This window comes from Protobothrops mucrosquamatus, unplaced genomic scaffold (genome assembly GCF_001527695.2).
Source record: "Protobothrops mucrosquamatus isolate PMUCROS unplaced genomic scaffold, P.Mucros_1.0 scaffold343, whole genome shotgun sequence".
Taxonomy (NCBI): Eukaryota; Metazoa; Chordata; class Lepidosauria; order Squamata; family Viperidae; genus Protobothrops; species Protobothrops mucrosquamatus.
Window position 1 is genome coordinate 7,406 of NW_015386680.1, and position 16,940 is coordinate 24,345.

Genomic DNA, 16,940 nt, shown 5'->3' on the forward strand with positions numbered 1-16,940 from the left:
TGAGAAAGGCAGGGAGGACTGTGGCTTCTTTCACAACTCAGGGCTACGTTTTATTTCATGCTATGGTGGCAACTGTACAACAAATCCTGATTCTCCCCCCCCCCCCCATTTCTCTCTCTCCCTTTGGACTTAATGTTCTAGGATCGTGATTCTGCATTATTCACACGGAGAAATACTGAAATTATTACTCTGAACTGGTACTCCAAAAAAAGAAATATAAACATTGCTACTATTTAAAATAAAAATAAAAGAGACTGCGTTTTGCCCCTAGGGCTCCATCTTACTCTGAACGCTCTAAAATACAGAAGAACAGAGCTGAATAATCTTCTGATCGGTGAGACTAGGAAGGCCGTCCCTGGGTGCTTTTGCATAAAAGGATCCCCCTTCTGATGGCACAAGAAAACCCAGGTTCCATTCTCTGGGAGTCTTGCCTCCAAACACAGCCAGAGTTTCTGCATTCCAGCTGCCTTCGTGCGCAGGGACACCCTTCGTTTACAGGGCTACAAAGGTTTTAACATCACTGAACCCTTGATTCGCAGTCCTTATTCCAGTGGACCTGTTTTATCATCTGAGCCAAGGGTGATGTTTTTCTTTTGCGGCCATGTTCTAGCTTTTTACACAGTAAAACCAGTGGACTAGCCTTCATAAAAATGTGCTAGGTAGCCCAGAACAGGTGTTACTTGTTTCATATTCTGGAAAGCCTACCTAAGCCTAACATTAGAGTGGAGTCCTGGGATCACACAAGGAGACTCTTCCAGCTTGAACTGTCTGACACCAAACAAGGACATCTTTGCTCAATGGGCTTGTGTGGAACTAACTAAAAGTTTGTGCCAGTTTACAATTCTTTTCCTAAGGTCCACTTTATCAAGCCAAATATATGCTTCACCAATCAAGGTTTTCTTCATAAACTTTCCTCCATTGGAAACAAGAAGAATCTAGGGAAAAAAGCAAAAAGTAATATATTTCATATGATATTAAAAAGCACTTAGAATACACTTTAAAAAAAGTGATCCAATCATTTTAACTCTTTGCATTAAAAAGGCTATTACACAAAACATTCCACATGGGTTCATGTCCAACCCAGTAGCTCAATATTGCCATGGAATATATTCATCATATATGTCATTTATTTGAGCAATGGCCAATTTTTCCCCCAAGAGGCAGTTTATGGGAAACTTCCATCCAATGAATGTTATTACATCACAAAGAAAGACATTGGAGTGAAGGACTACAATACACACACATGCACACACAACATCCCCCCTCAATGCTTTCAAGCTCCAGTCTGCAACCTAGTGACTCTTTGTCAACTTTTTAAAACTGGCAGTTTTAAGGAAAATATAGAAAAAACTCATAACAATAAAACAACAATTAAGAAATATGAATAAGAAATGTAATATGTAGCTATTCAGTTGGATCATTTATCAAATATTTAATTTCTATTACCAAAAACAAACCAAAGAACAAACAAAACCAAACTCTACAACATTAAATTAATATAAATCATCAAAAGGTATCAGATAAATTAAATAATCCATAATATGTCTACTCTCGTAGAATATTATTTATTTAGCTTGTATAGCTCATGAAAACTATGTGAAAGGGAAACATTGTGTGACAAAGAAGAATCACAAAGAACTCAATCTTGATTGAAAGAGGTCTTACATTTACTTATCACTTTGATCAGGAAGTTTATATATCGAATCATGCGTTTGATCTTGCTGGGGTGGAGGCCATCGCCCAGGATGTCACCAAGGGCGGCCGGTTGCTGAAGGAGGCTTGGCTATCGGATGAGCACTCAATTAATCGCCACATAGAGTTACTTAGTGCCTGCTTATCAGGCACTAAGGAAGTGGGAACAACAGCGTAACGACTTACAACGAGTGCAACGGGCACAGCCTATGCAAGATCAGAACCGCGGGCTCATGCAACGGCAAAGAACTACGACCGCCGAAGGGGAGAAATCCTCAGCACAATCTGCGCAGGAACCAATGATGGGAGGCAGGGTGCCACATACACTACAGGGGGAAACAGCCATAGGACAGGAGACACTGGGGGACCATCTTATGGCAACGTGTATCCAGTCACGCCCAAAGCGGGCAAAGGGAGCGACAACAGGAGAGGCGATGATCCCTGAACCTACGAATATACAGATGGATGTGAGACAACTAGAAGCAATACGATTAGCTGGGGTGGGTAGACCGGTAACACGCTTTATGAGCAGAGTGCAAAAACAGCTGGTCTTATAAGCAGGCTTTCAAACCTCCGGCATTCCACTCTGACGACATTGGCAGTTAGCCGACGAAAGCTTAGTTTATTAAACAGTTGTTGTTTTTTATATTTATCCTGGTGTTCGACTATTTTTCGTATGTATGTATGTATGTATGTATGTATGTATGTATGTATGTATGTATGTATGTATAATGTCTGTATCATGTTTAAAGGACATTAAACTGAGCAATATGCTCCCGTAAAGTGCACAAAGGTCAGGATGGGAGGTGCAGAGTGAGTCATAATGAGAAATCATACAATGTTGCTCAGGACTGGAAAATATTGTCAGCTCTTTCCTTAAAAACCCAAAGAGTTACAATACCACCAAAACAAAAACAAAAACACTGATAATTTGTCAATGTTGTTGGTTAATGTTGAACTATAGGATAACTGAAATATCTTCCAAATCGTTTGTTCTATTTTTTAAAACAGAAACAAGATGGGCTTATCTCCAGTCTACAACACAGTCTTTTCATCAGTTCGAAGAAGGCTCCACACCCATTTGCACACCTACTCAGGAGACTCTGGGGACACAGATAAGCCTCCAGGTGGCCTCAACGACTCTCTAAAAGAATGCAAATGAACACCTGTCTGCAAGGAGCATAAATCCTTCCATTCTCCACCATCCAGTCAGAGCTGAAGAAGCTTCTGGGATGAGAAGTGAAACATCTTCAAGGAAAAAACAAGAAAGTCCAGTTGCCTTGCGAAAAAGCACCTTTGGGATAACTATGACCTGGATGACTGAGAATCTCCATGGACAAGATGGGATTACAATAACCTCAAATGAGAACTTTTAAAATCTTCCTCTCATTTTTATACTCAAAATGTCACTTGAAAAATTTACTTATGCTCAAGGAGAAGAGCATGGAAATGCTGGGGAACATGGTTTTCTGCAGACAAAATTGGAAGAATTGGTCAAGGTGGCTTGCTGAAATAAGCAAAATAGCTGACAAAATTGGGACAACATTCCTAGAAACATTATAAACATCAGGGTCGGGTGAGTGAATAAAAAATGAATTTCAAACGCAAACGCGGAAGGTCCGCGGAGTGGCAGGGGGTGGCAGGTGCCGGGCCCCGGGAGTGAGCCAAGTACCTGGAGCGAATGGCCGGAGGGGCTCAGGCTGAGCCGGAAGGTCTCATTGAAGGAAGGCTCTCGGTCGTGCCGGCACACTCTCGTTTTCTTCTTCACCACCCTCTTTTGAGTCCCAAGGTTGACGACATACAGCTTTACATATAAATCTGTGGAAACAGATGGTTTGACCTATTTTATAGAACACTCAGAGATTCATATTTAATTCAGGATAGCAAACATCATTAAGATCTGAAAGGGACTCCTCTTGGCTATTCCTCCACTCAGTATCTTAACCTCTGGCTGTACTTTGAGCCTCACGACACCCCCTGTGATCCCAAAGCTGTCCTACTGGCTATGGAATTTACTGAATAAAATTCTGCAGAAATCTGTATACGAGGGTAAGGTTAAAAGCCCATGAATATTACAAAAGGGAAATAGGGCTATGATTTATTTCAGGACTCACCTTCCACCCACATTAATTCTGTGAAATTCTATTTCTACTCCATTAGATATTATTCTATTACACCAAGTGGCCTTTACCTGATTAAAATTGTCAGCCCAACTAGGTTTATTGGATAATTCAGTTCACTGTGTGAGTTGGTTTTAACTTGAATCATATGAATCAGATTGATTTGGTATGAATCAGTTAGAACAACAATGGATGAGATTCAAATGCATTTTCTTTTGGAAAGTCTTTTTAATTCACCTAATGAGCAGCAATGAGTTTAGCAAAGGAGGTCAGGGGTGGAGCTCCTCCTCCTCCTCCTCCCCCCCCATCCAGAAACAGATTTTGAGAGTTCATGACCAGGACAGCAGATAAGGGAGGTTTCAGGGCAGTTTAGCGTGGGGGAATTGGCAGCAGAGGCCCCAAATACCATAGGCTTTAAAGGAGGAGGACCCAAACTATGCCTTGTGCTATTGCAAGGCTAAGCTTGAATCTTTATTGGATGGGGGAAGTGAGAAGAGTTTTTATATAGCAATGCATCAGGAAAGGTTAAAATTTCCTTGGCAGGCCAGCTGTAGGAAGAGCATAAAATGAAGAGGAAAATCAGAGAATGGAGGGGGGAGGAGTCCCTTTGTCAGAGACAAGTACGTGGAACCAGGATAACTCAGAGAAGCAAAAAGTCCAAAATCAGAATCAGACTCGTCCCCTGGAGGACATTCTACAGTAATCTCAGCAAACCTTTTTATAGAAGAACGTGGAAGATGCTTTGGCACGCCCAACCTCTCTGGGGATTGGAGAAATCCATGAGCCACCTTGAGAAAGTAGAGGCATAAAATTGTGTGGAATGTTCCTCTCCTTCTTTTAAAAGGTAGTGAGATGTCACCATATGGACCCACAATAGGATGTTACAGGGGGCCTGTTATCGTCCTGTTATCTATATCTAGGATGTAATGGGACATGGCTAAGGCTATCGAGAATCCTGGGGGGAAATGAGCAGGGGCAGAAAAGACTCTGAACTAGTCTCTGGAGACCACAAAAGCTTAGAAGAGGGATGTATTAGAATTGGGACCACAAAATGGCTTTTTTTTTTCATCCGACCTTCTGATCATAGGGCAAGGTCCGCACAATTGTTTGAGTGGCCAGATCCCCAAGTCGGCTGATTAATGGGTCCAACATTAGCTCGAGAGGGAGGAAGGCTTTAGTGGGGAGGCCACTAAGTTCTGTCCTAGGTTTGCGCTGAACAACATCTTTATCAACAATCTGAATAAGGAAGTGGAGAGGACATTTATAAATCTACAAAGCTGAGAGGGGTGACTGTTCCCTCAAAAAGCTCTAGAAACCCTTGAACGATTGACAGTTTATAGGGGTAAGATTATGTAACCTGCAACGTCCTTTCCAGCTTTATAATTTTAATGAAAAAATATGGGACAATGTAATGGACAACCACTTCAGTAGCTCTACCAAGACGTTCCATGGATATGTCTGTGGTGTGTGGGTGTGTATGGGGGGGAATCAGCAGCTGAAAACGTTTACACATGAAAAACAGTTTCACCCAAAGGGCATTCAATTTATGAGAATAATCTTTTCCCCCTTTGTATCTAATGGCAAAAATCCCACTATGTTATTGCTGTACTTAAAATAATTAATATAATATGTAGTTGGGGCCTGATTATTTAAAAGTATTTATTAAAATACTGGCTCATGAACAAATGATACCTGGTAAATGATCTGGAGATTTAAACTTGTAAGTTATATTCCTGCATTGCAGGATTTCCACTATTAACTGTTCTCCATCGGTCTTCATTTCCTTCTTTAAGGCAATCTTTATTTCACCCATCACCTGAGTTTTACCTGTAATAATAAAAGAAAGCAAAATTAATTTAGCCCTACTGAAAGGAAATGCTGTTTTTCTGCCAGATTACCCCTGATATCCCAGAATTTGGAACAGAAAGAGTAAAAAAGGCAAGGGAAAAGGAAAAAAGAAAGAGAAAAGAAAGAGAAAATTAAAAATATAACAAATAGAAAAGAAACTGTAGAGAAGTGACTTCCAACCTTTATCACAAGTATGAACAAATTGTACCTCTTCCCCATTAGAAATGACTGTCTCTTTGTATCATATCCGACCTCTTATCTGCTGTATAAGCAAGTCCTATCCCAGGGTCAGCAGAAAGTTCACAAAGGGTTACCAGAAGTAACAATATGATTTGTTTAAATCTTGATCAAGTAAACCAACGTTACAATCCTTCTTTGTCTTAATCTTTAGCTCATTTAAATATTGTTGCAGGATTTGATTTCTTCACATTCTACCCCACCCATCTCACCTAAGTGACATTTTAGCAAGCCAGTTTTTTAAATCCAATAAAACAAATTATCCAGGTCCCTTTCTTGGTTTATCATTTGTATTTTCCTTGATGTCCAGTTTCCTTTGTACATCCAGTGAGATTTTTTCCCCCGAGTCATTCTTAGACTTCCTTTTAAAACCCACTTTTGGGACCACCACTGTTTAGTCAGATAAAATTTATCCCACATTTGCCATTTCTTCAATGTCATGTTTTGGACAAAATGTATCCATAGAGGAAGGCATCATCTATGATACTGTTGATATTGTGGCTATTAATTTCAAGCTCTATTCTTCAAAACTCTCAAATATTTTCAGTGTTGTAATGTTTTGCTCATTTTTAGGTCTCAGTTAATTAACAAAAAGTAGACTTGTGGTTTCCCCCCCCCCTTAAGTCTTTAATCCCCTCTAATGTCAATTTTTTTGAAATTATAAACTTATTTATCTTAGTTATGGCTTGCAAAAACCAAAATATATTTATTTCCCATGAGAAGCTGTTTGTTTTTTATAATTGGTTCTAAACTCTTATTGTAATAATTTCTATATTCTAATATTATCTGCATCCTTAGTCTGTTTATAACTTCCTAAGACAGGGGTCTTCAAACTTGGCCCTTTTATGACTTGTGGACTTCAACTTCCAGAATTCCTCAGCTAGGCACGCTGGCTGAGGAATTCTGGGTATTGAAGTCCACAAGTCATAAAAGGGCCAAGTTTGAAGACCCCTGTCCTAAGATAAAAATCTTATTTAGCTTTTTGCCATTTATTTCAAAGCCTTTCAATATTTAAGCTTACAATTAACATTTCATTTCATTCAGGATTGAAGGCAAACTCACCAGACATTTTCAAAGTTTTCATTCTGAAGCTCTCTAATAGCTTGCAAGAATTTGAGCCCAATAGAATATATTTTTCATAATGATTCCTATATCAGTATAACTAATTTTATATACTAGTTTTAATTATCCTTGTACATCGCTGGATGGGACAAATTGTCCCTTTTCTCACAATCTAATTGGAGATGCATGAGGTTTAGCATTTAAATCCAGATTCAGATGAATAAAATTTTCTTACTGACAGTAGGTTCTTTACACCAGAGGTCCCCAACCTTTTGGGCACCAGGGACCAATTCCGAGGAGAGAGGTTTTTTCACAGACTGGAGGGTGTGTGGTTTTGTGTGCTGCCTGCATCCCCTGGATGGGTCTTTGCTTATTTGTGTGGACCCGTTGCTGGCATACCACGGCCCGGTACTGGTCCACGGATTGGGGGTTGGGGACTCCTGCTTTACACTGAAAGGGCTATCGTTGCTACCATCATAGCATTTTGGGTTACAATAAAGCAGACAGTTTATTTCTTACAAAAATAGCATTTAGATTAATAGAATAGCAACAAATATTTTCTACAGACTCCTAGATAATTCATTTTGAATTGAGATAGACACTTTACCTTCAATCTCTGTTAATCCTACCCCTGATTGCTTCACAGCTTCTTGTCCATTCTGGCTCATCTTTCCTCTGTTGAAAAACATAGATTGTGTGCTATTAACAAAGGCGATTCTGTAAATGTATAAATATATAAATCTACAGAATGACAAAAAAAATTGCAGTTGATCACAGAGAAGTAAGTAGGATACTAAAAAATATGCAAGCCTCTTGATTCCCTATTTGAAAAAGGCAGCTGCTTTCAATAGAAGGTAACACTTAGAGCTGCCAGATCGGGCCTGCAACATGATGCATAACTACTGAATGGCAACAAAGATGTGCCAACAGCTTTAAAGTTTTGCCACTGCACATTGTTAATCTCATCTGAATATGAGCCAAAGCCAGTGGCACCAAGAGCCTGCTTAACTTTCTAGATTAACCAAGTTGGGCTCAGTGCTGCTGCTGCTGATGATGATGAAAGAAGCCACTTGCAGCCCCCACGTGTGCCACAATGAACTCTCGTGAATGGTCCTGCTGTCCTTGAGGAGACTCCGTGGCTGGAAATGGGACGGGAGGGCAGAACAGAACGATCCGACGGCAGGGAAGGCAGCTGCTTCCTGAGGTCTGAAGGGCTATTCTACTCTCTCTTTTCTGAGTGATTAGCAAAAAAGACAGCCCATGATAAAAAGCCTTACATTCTTGGAATGGGGAAATGGTTGCTGTCCCCCGTGGTGGTGGTGGCGGTGGTGGTGTTGCCGTTGCTTCCTTCACTGTCCACGCTGTATCCGCTGCCAAAGGTGCTGGTGGATGAGCCAGTGGAAGAGACCGAGCTTTCTCCTGGCCTGTGGTTGGCAGACCTGGCTGTAGGGAGCAGAAAGAGTGACAGGGATTGGATCCCACCGGTTGGCTGAACTGATAAAACCATAAGCAATTTAAGTAAGATCTGGCTATTTGCAAGATGGAATGTAAAGTATTCTCACAAGATTCTCCCGCCTTGTGCTGAATTTTGGCTTTAGGGTTATGCCATACCTTTTCTGGGTGGGCTACTTGGGTGTAATTGGGCTGCAATTACAGAATCTGAAGTTAGCATAGCTGAAGACTAAAGGCTATGTTAGCTGGGGCCCTGGCAGAAGGCTATTCTGGCCAAACAACACATTGTTCCCATAATTTCCTCAGAGTTATTGGATACTTAACCACATTAATCTATCAGTAAAGATGCCATTGTAGAACTAAGTCTTTTTAATTCAGGTAGCTCAAATATTACAATATGAACAACAACTGTTAAACATACAGTAAATAGCCAATTTGACTGAAGTCTTATCAGTTAAATCTCAGCTATTATATAGTCAGTTTCTTGACTAAAAGTGCTTGAATATATTTCTTCAGCACTAGTTAAAACTGCGCAAAACCATTGGGACTGTTTAATTTCAATTCCCCAAAATGATCTAAGGAAACAATATCCATTTAATGATCCCAAATTCAGGAGGGAGAGCCAAAATGGAGAGAAGGCAGCAATACCTATAAAGAACCCCTCCTAAAAGTTTACTTTTTTATCATCTCTTTTTTTAATCTTTTGTTTTAAATATCAGCCCATTTTATTTGACATTTATCCTTCCACTTTTCCCCCCCAATGGGACAGTCTTATGCTGGCCTATTGGAAGCTTCAACATATAGGAAGAGTAGAGAAAATCTTCCTGGAACAAAGAAAAATGAGAAGAGGCTCTGACTGCGACATGGCCAGGGAGAGCTGAGAGGCGAGGGCTCATTCAGCTGGAGGGGAGAGAGGTGTGAAAGCCACCAATATTCCCTGCAGCCTAATCGAGACACTCTAGGAAGATCAAGTCATAGAGCACTGAGAAGACAACGGGGACCTAAAAGAAGTTATCTTGTCCTGAAGCTTCCTCAGCTCCATCTCCGTTTATTTTCTGGAAGCCCCTCAAGATCTCGCTTGAGTCACTTGCAACCATCAGATGTTGAGCTGGCTTACCAAGAATAAAGAATTTTCAAACAGAAAAAATACCTCACTGTGGATATCTCTGTACAGTAAGGACAGCCTTTACCAGACCAAGATCTGAGCAGTTGGGATCCAGGGTTAAAGAGGGATGGATGGCTGTGGCTGCTTTAGGACTAAGGCTGACTGACCTCTGAGATCTCTCAATGGTGGGTGGGGAGCGAAGGAGCAGCTGGGGTGCCTGCCGGTGAGGGGGCCCTTCAGGAAAGGCCAGAATGGGAGAGGGCGGGGTGAAATAAAACAAACAAACAAACAAATAAATAAATAAATAAACATTGAGAAAACGTTTATATGAGGCCCAAAGTCCTTAAATATCTTTAACCAAACTGAGGCTGCTGTAAGAAAATAGTGGCACTGATTTAGCAGACATTCAACTTTATTACTGGGCTTTCTTGTTATTTTCTATATTGCTGTGAAATGAATTTTTTTTGGTAATATTGCCCTCTTTGGATTAAATTAGAAATATGTGTGACTCTTTAGAAATCTTGACAAATTTTAGTCTTTAGGTATATTAATTAGGGATTATTTGCTTCCAAACTTGAAAGCTGCTACGCATATTTGATTATTAATATTTAATATTTGAACTAGAATCACATGAGAAATTGACAACATGGAATAATCCATGTGACATGGTTCCGAAAAGAAGTAGCTTTTCAAAGAACTTTGAGGCTTATTTACCTTAAAGAATCCTTTATTTTGCTACATAGCTTCGGCACGTATAATAAAGGATTCTTTAAGGTAAATAAGCCTCACAGTTCTTTGAAAAGCTACTTCTTTTCGGAACCATGTCATCAAGCCAAAAACTGAAACCTCCCACCCTCAATCACCCGTAACAAAGCATAACTCACTCCTTCATTTTACAGTCATCAATCATATTCTCCAATTTTGTGAAGTGTGAATTGCCCCCTCCCTATTTCTCCTGTTACAGCTGACCTTGGCAGTGCTGTGCTGAGATATTGTTATGATTAACTAGCATACTTTCCCATCTACTAGGCTAGTATTGTCTGCTTTAACTCTAGAAGTGATATGCAGGCTTGACACCATGGTTTGAAGAGAAGATATTTTATTAGAAAGCATGGACTAAAAAGGGATAAAATTGGTTTATTTATAATGGTTGTTTTAATGATTTGCTACGATATGTTCTGACTTTAGGACTTACCCAGAGTTTTTGCTTGGCATTATCTACAGCTGAAACGTGCACTGACAAAATCGCACAGCCCAGGTACCTCAGTGGCTGGAATGCTAGTATGCTTAAGAAATTCTTGAAGTGAATCAACAATTAAACTTTACTTAGAGTTAAAAAAAACCTGGATGAATATTACCATAATTACACACTGGAAATGTAAAAGGAGAAAATATGCATCCCTAGAAAATTAATGGTTCCAAATCTTAAGAAATGTAAAATATACTTAACAATGAAACTAACTCAACAAAAAATACTGTTTCTTTTTTATTCGATCTCAAATAATGTTTGAAAATGCTGATTATTAGATTTGCACGTTTGCCTTTGCATCCCTGACTGTTTTATTGTCCTCAGATGTTCCATATAGGTGTTTACAACACAAAGTGGAAAGCACAAAGCAGGCAGCATACCCAGCACAAAACCTACCTGGCCATTCACAGCCAACATCTGACTGAGTTAGAAGGACATTGCCCTTCCTAGTGGATGCCTGGGGGCTGGTTAAATAAAGACAGGAAAGAGGAGGCCACGTAGCCAATAGGAGGAAAATTTGTACCTCCTATTTATTCAGAAAACCACCAGGTCTTTTGGGTTCCTGGAAGGGCGGAAGGCCCATCTTGCTTTTTGAACAGCATACAAAAGAGTTTGGGAACAAGCTAATTTCCAGCTCCTCTTGTCTACCATACCACGAACAAATGAACATACTCCAGTTGAAATTCAACGGCTGCCTTCACTGAGTCTCTCTATTCAACTTCCAGGGAAGAATTTTCTTTTGAAAGATAGATTTTTCACAGCAGAATACATAGCATATGTCAAAGTGATAGCACCAACACAACAAAACAACAACAGCGTCCATGTTGTAATTCATGTACGCCACAACAGGTTTTAATTATACAAAAAGATTGGTTAATCATGCTTAAGGAGTTCAAATTAAATGCATGCCATTTAGTTGGCAATATCAGCATGATGAATTCGAGATTTGGAGGAGGATGGACACTCTCTGTGTTAGAAATCTCAACCATTTATGTGTCTAGCGCTTCAGCAATTAAGAAATCTTAATCTCTTTTAACCCAGTAGAACAGGGGTCTTCCAACTTGGCCCTGTCATGATTTGTGGGACTTCAACTCCCAGAATTCCTCAACCAAGCACGCTGGCTGAGGAATTCTGGGAGTTGAAGTCCACAAGTCATAAAAGGGCCAAATTGGAAGATCCCTGCAGTAGAACATTACCGCTACGAGCGGAGGAGTAACTTCACTGTGCAATGAATTAGCAGGCCCGGCCAGAAGGCATTTGATTTGGGCCAGGGGTTCCTGGGCCGGATGTCTTTCTGCTCACCTCCTTCAGGGTTGAAGGGTCCATCGGACATCACTTTCCTGAGGGCTAGTTGGCTTTGCTCTTTGTTGTCACTGGCTGGTGGAGGCAGATTGTCAGACTGAGTTCTTTGAATTGGGAGGACTCCCGCTATGCTGTGTCTGTGCAGCTTCCTTGCATGATTAGACTGACCGCTTTTATGGGTAGCTGTGGCAGTTATGGGTGAAATGGAAACCCACAATATGTACCTCAGATGGAACCAGCTTAAATGTTAGTCATGCAAACAGAAATAGGGAAAGTCTCTTTTCTGCATTTAAATACGCAAGTTTCTTTGAATTCCAAAGAGACATCACATGAAGAGCAGTAAATGGTAATTAAACTGGCTGTTTCTTTTTAATTAAAATAAAAGGATAAAGAAGACACAGAGGATTTTATTTCCTGCCTTTTGCGTTACGCAACAGTGACTGGGCACCAATTATCATGGAGACAACAAACGGTTGCCACAGTTGGATTATACTAATTTGCCACACACTAAATCCTCAACCTCTAATTCCACGAAAGAATGATTTACACGTGGCGAAATGCAAAAAAGCTGTAATTGTTAAGCCTCATTGCTAACTAACCTTTTTTTATACCCCCATATAACATAGGCTCCGTAGGGCTAATGATTACATTGTTAACAAAGCCAGTATCTAATTTTAATTGCAGCCAATGAATGTCTATCTGTGTGATTGTACTATATTATCATTGACTGAAGAAAACATTTTAAGGATATTGCTTTAAAAAAAATAATTTTGTCAAAAGAAAAGAACATTTACCAGTATAAAACTGAACCAAATACTGTACATTCTTTCATTTTGTTTTTCAAATTCTGATATTTTACAACAGATCTACCCCATTTGATTTTCAAATTTAGTGTGCTGTTTTTATAAATTTTCCACAATTCTCAGGTAGGGGTAGAGCTGGAAACAAAGTATATAATATTTAAATTAGTTGAGGCATTTAGTGACACCAAAGGAACAAAACACAGCAAACCTTTCCCATAAAGAAGTGCAGGATTGTGACTTACTGAGCAAATGGAATACATGCTGGGAAAACAACCAGTTTAGTGGCATTCTATATCTCAGTAGAAAAGGAGACTATCTTTTATTTCTATGTATTTACAGACAAACACACAGAATACTGAACAGGTGAAATGCACGAATGTGCCCAGAGCGGAAAAAAAAGGCCAGGAGCAGGGAAGACGGGGGAGAAGGGCGGGGGAAGGCCACAGATGAGAATTAAGCTGCCATGCTGAGGAATTTTATTTGTGCCCTTTACTTGGTTGGAGACGGAGCTGTTGGACAGCGGCTTCAGCAGCAGCGATGGCTGCCCCAGCATCTTCAAGGTGAGTTTGAGTGACACTGGTTTTGCTTTGGCTGCGAGATGGTCCGTGAGAACGCAGATGTCCCTCAGAGGAAGATTTGGAACTTCCTGGGCTGCTGTGGGACTTCTCAATGGTGGGCATCTGCATATCTGGCAAGGATTGCGGGGGGGGGGGGAGAGGGGGGAAATACCAGGAATACAGTATGTTATTCTTCTCCCACCTCAGAGCCACAGAGTGATTATGCAGGCAATATAACTTCTCCTACTCCATCATCCCTCAACGGGTGGGGTCTTCTCCTCATCTTACTTTGCTGTGTTGAGAATAGGAAGCAGAGAATAATGTCCAACCCTCTAACACTTCCACAGACCCTGAAGAAACAAACTTCCCCCACTCTCTCCGGCCCCCATGTCCATGTGCTACCTGCTCGTTCTGGACATTTGCTTGGTTGGATGCAAACAATGCCTCATGGCCAGAACAGGCTAGGAACTGTATTGGCAGAAATGGAGGTCACCTTCTCTTAATTCTCCATCACTTCCAAAGTGAAAATGGGGTATGTTTCTTTGCTTCCCTTTTAAAGTCTCCCTTTCCCCATTATATGCCCCCCCAGCACCTCCCTTTCTTTGGGAAAATGCCCTTCAGTGGGCCGCAAGGTAGCTCAGTTGTTCATTTGTTGCTTGGCAAAGGAAGAGCCACCCCTTCAGCGGCTCACCAAGGGCTCTAACAGGTTCTACACTCCTAAGAAGTGGTGGACTCAAAACATGGCAGAAACCTTCCCCCCCACACACACACTTCTCCCCCTTTTTTTTTTTTTAACTACGAGTGGTTTCTCTATCTCTCTATCTCTCTTTCTCTCTGGACCTAAAAATATCTTAAGGTTATTTCACTGTCATACTTAAGAAGTGAAATAACGTCCTGGGTAAGGCAGGGGATCCACTGTTCCTCATGTCTGATTTCACATCAAACGGTCCGTATAAAGCCAGAGTTTACCAGGAGAGCCTACCCTGATGTCCGCAAAGAAGGGCCGGGGAAAAAAGTCTTACCTTTGGATGGGTCAGGAAAAATACCATGACTTCTGCTCTTGATGACTGACGGTTTCGGAGACTGTTGGCTACCCTGCCCTGAGTGGGATCTCCCGTGGTCAAGGCTTTCACTCTGCTCCTTCAGAACGTACCAGCGAGGAGTGTTATCCAGGGGAGAGGCACTGGACAGCTCGATTAAGACCTACGCAGCGACAGAGAGCAAACCTCCAGTTTTGAAAAAGCTACACTATTCTGGGTGCACTGAATCTCAAAACTCACTCCAAACCCATTTTATATAACATTCTTGTTATGATGATTGTTCAGTATTTGTGTGCAATGTCCTTATTTCAGGAGATTAGAAATTAAATTGTGAGAAAGAAAGAAAGAAAGAAAGAAAGAAAGAAAGAAAGAAAGAAAGAAAGAAAGAAAGAAAGAAAGAGGGAGGGAGGGAGATGGTAACACAAATGGAGAAGGCGGGGCTGTTTACTTCCATCTATATGGCACTGGATGGGAACTTAAAAAACTCTAAAAGTGGAAGGAAGAAAAAAGGTCTAGTTCATGAGCCTAGACAGAGTCTTTGAGGGTCTGAGTGCTCTGGAATGATGATTGGCCGTTTTGAGGAGAGAGTTGACGAGAGAAAAGTGCTCTAAGAAAGAACAGCTGTTTTTCTGAGAGTGATCGTTTTAAGAATTGCAGGTATGGGAAATGGATGTTGGCTTCATCCAGAGCAGAAGACAATATACACATTTAAGTATTTCATATACACCCTTTGGGGTATCTTAAAGTATCTGAGTATTTTCTCCAGAATTTCACCTTCTTTAAAAATGCGTTGGCTTTTTGACTTCTGGTTTTGTGCGGTAGCGACCGGGCATGGGCTTGCGGATTCTCAGCACCCCCACAGCTACTTTTGCCCTGCCTGGGGACCCTAAATGGGTCTAAGTCGCCCCGGAGAGGTGATGAAGAAAGAAGGGTGCTCCAGCAATTCTGGAATGGCAGCGGCTGTTCCGTTCGACTTGGGGAAAGCCTTCTAACCCAACAGGAGAAGACTGGCCGTATTGCATCGACCAGCCCAAGCTACTTGCAACCGAAGTCCAAAAGCACTAACCAGCACAACTGTGAACAGCATGCTTGAAACTGGGTGAGGAATTTGATCTTCCCTTTTCTATTTTACATTTAATTTCCTGGAAAAGATCCCCAAGAAGCAAAATATCTCCGAAAGGGAAGGAAAGGGATTTCCACCCCACCCTTATACTAACGGAGGTGGCAAATTAATCTTTTTATGGAGCATCAAAATATATGGAAGTGAAATAAATATAAAACCTGAAACTTAAAACTTAAATCTGGATAAATCTAAAATTGTTTTAATGGTTAAGACTTTCATTTCAAAGATAATTGTTCATTTTGGAAATTGAAAAACAAATAGTTGTTGACACCTAGTGGCAGATGAAGACTATGACAGCTATGACTTTAATATAAGACTTGGCAAAATCTGGGAAAAGCTAATCTGTGTTCGTGACCTTCAAAGCTTTAACAACAAAGAACAGCTGTGGGGGAAAAAAGACAATAATCTGGGCTGTAAACAAAAAGAGGACCTGGGATTGGGACAAGAGACTTCAGGAAAACCCAAGCTGTAGGATTGATGGGGAGCTGAAAGACACCCCAAAAGAAATAATGGCAAGCTATCTCCTTATTCTTGGCATGAAAACGACATGGAGGACTTACCTCAAACTCAATGGAAATCATACTTTGCTTATAACTTTACAGCCTAATGCGAAGTCAGTGTCTTAAAAGAAACAAAGGTTAATTGCTATGATGACTTTGTTAATGTATACTTAAACCCTAATAGGTGGGTTTGCACTTTTGGCTAAGCCAAAAACAAAGAAATCCATGATTTTCTAAATGGATAAATGTCACAAGACATTACTGTGCATCTGTCTCTCTCATGGGGCCTCCATCTGGACAAATGTTTCTTGGGATTTAAAAAATATATCATGGGATTGTATTGTCATCTGAGGAGAGGAAAAATTAGCAAAATCAAGGAAAATAGCAAACTTACTTCACCCAAGAAGTCATTAGAGGAGAATCTATCATAATCCCAGACACTGACTTCCAGAGTTTTCTTTTTCAGCTGCAAAAGATAATTGATTTTAGTTCCCATTGTGCAATTCACACCCAGCCCACAGAATATGCTCCACTGAATAACACCTGCCTGTAACCCTCTATGCATCGGCAAGGTGACCACCTAGCAATCATTGTCCTCACATCAACCTGGGGGGGGGGAGATCTTTGGAACCAATTCCAAGTGGAGAAGTTCTTTGGTCAAGCTTTGACCAGGGGCATCCCATTAATCGACCATATGAGTGGCAATCTGGAAAGGTGTAAGAAGTATTCTTGTCCAACTCCTGCTCTGAGTATAATTAGCTAAAGTACTTGGACAGAGGGATCCGTAACCTGTTTATTAATGTCTCAATTTTTTGGGAAGGTGAAAGGAAATTTAGTTCATAAGGATATC

At 40.7% G+C, this 16,940-nt stretch overlaps 1 protein-coding gene across 1 annotated transcript in view; it reads right to left on the reverse strand.

Moving 5' to 3' along the window:
• Nucleotides 1-794: 794 nt before the first annotated feature.
• PCLO (piccolo presynaptic cytomatrix protein) overlaps nucleotides 795-16,940 on the reverse strand; it is a 74,045-nt gene continuing 57,899 nt past the window's right edge. Inside the window, exons 19-27 of the mRNA XM_029284046.1 lie at nucleotides 16,485-16,556; nucleotides 14,450-14,630; nucleotides 13,364-13,558; nucleotides 12,068-12,250; nucleotides 8,237-8,402; nucleotides 7,567-7,634; nucleotides 5,505-5,639; nucleotides 3,365-3,510; nucleotides 795-935 (exon numbers count right to left, since the gene is read on the reverse strand). Of these exons, the coding sequence (XP_029139879.1) occupies nucleotides 795-935; nucleotides 3,365-3,510; nucleotides 5,505-5,639; nucleotides 7,567-7,634; nucleotides 8,237-8,402; nucleotides 12,068-12,250; nucleotides 13,364-13,558; nucleotides 14,450-14,630; nucleotides 16,485-16,556 (1,287 nt within the window). The remainder of the gene's footprint in view (nucleotides 936-3,364; nucleotides 3,511-5,504; nucleotides 5,640-7,566; nucleotides 7,635-8,236; nucleotides 8,403-12,067; nucleotides 12,251-13,363; nucleotides 13,559-14,449; nucleotides 14,631-16,484; nucleotides 16,557-16,940) is intronic.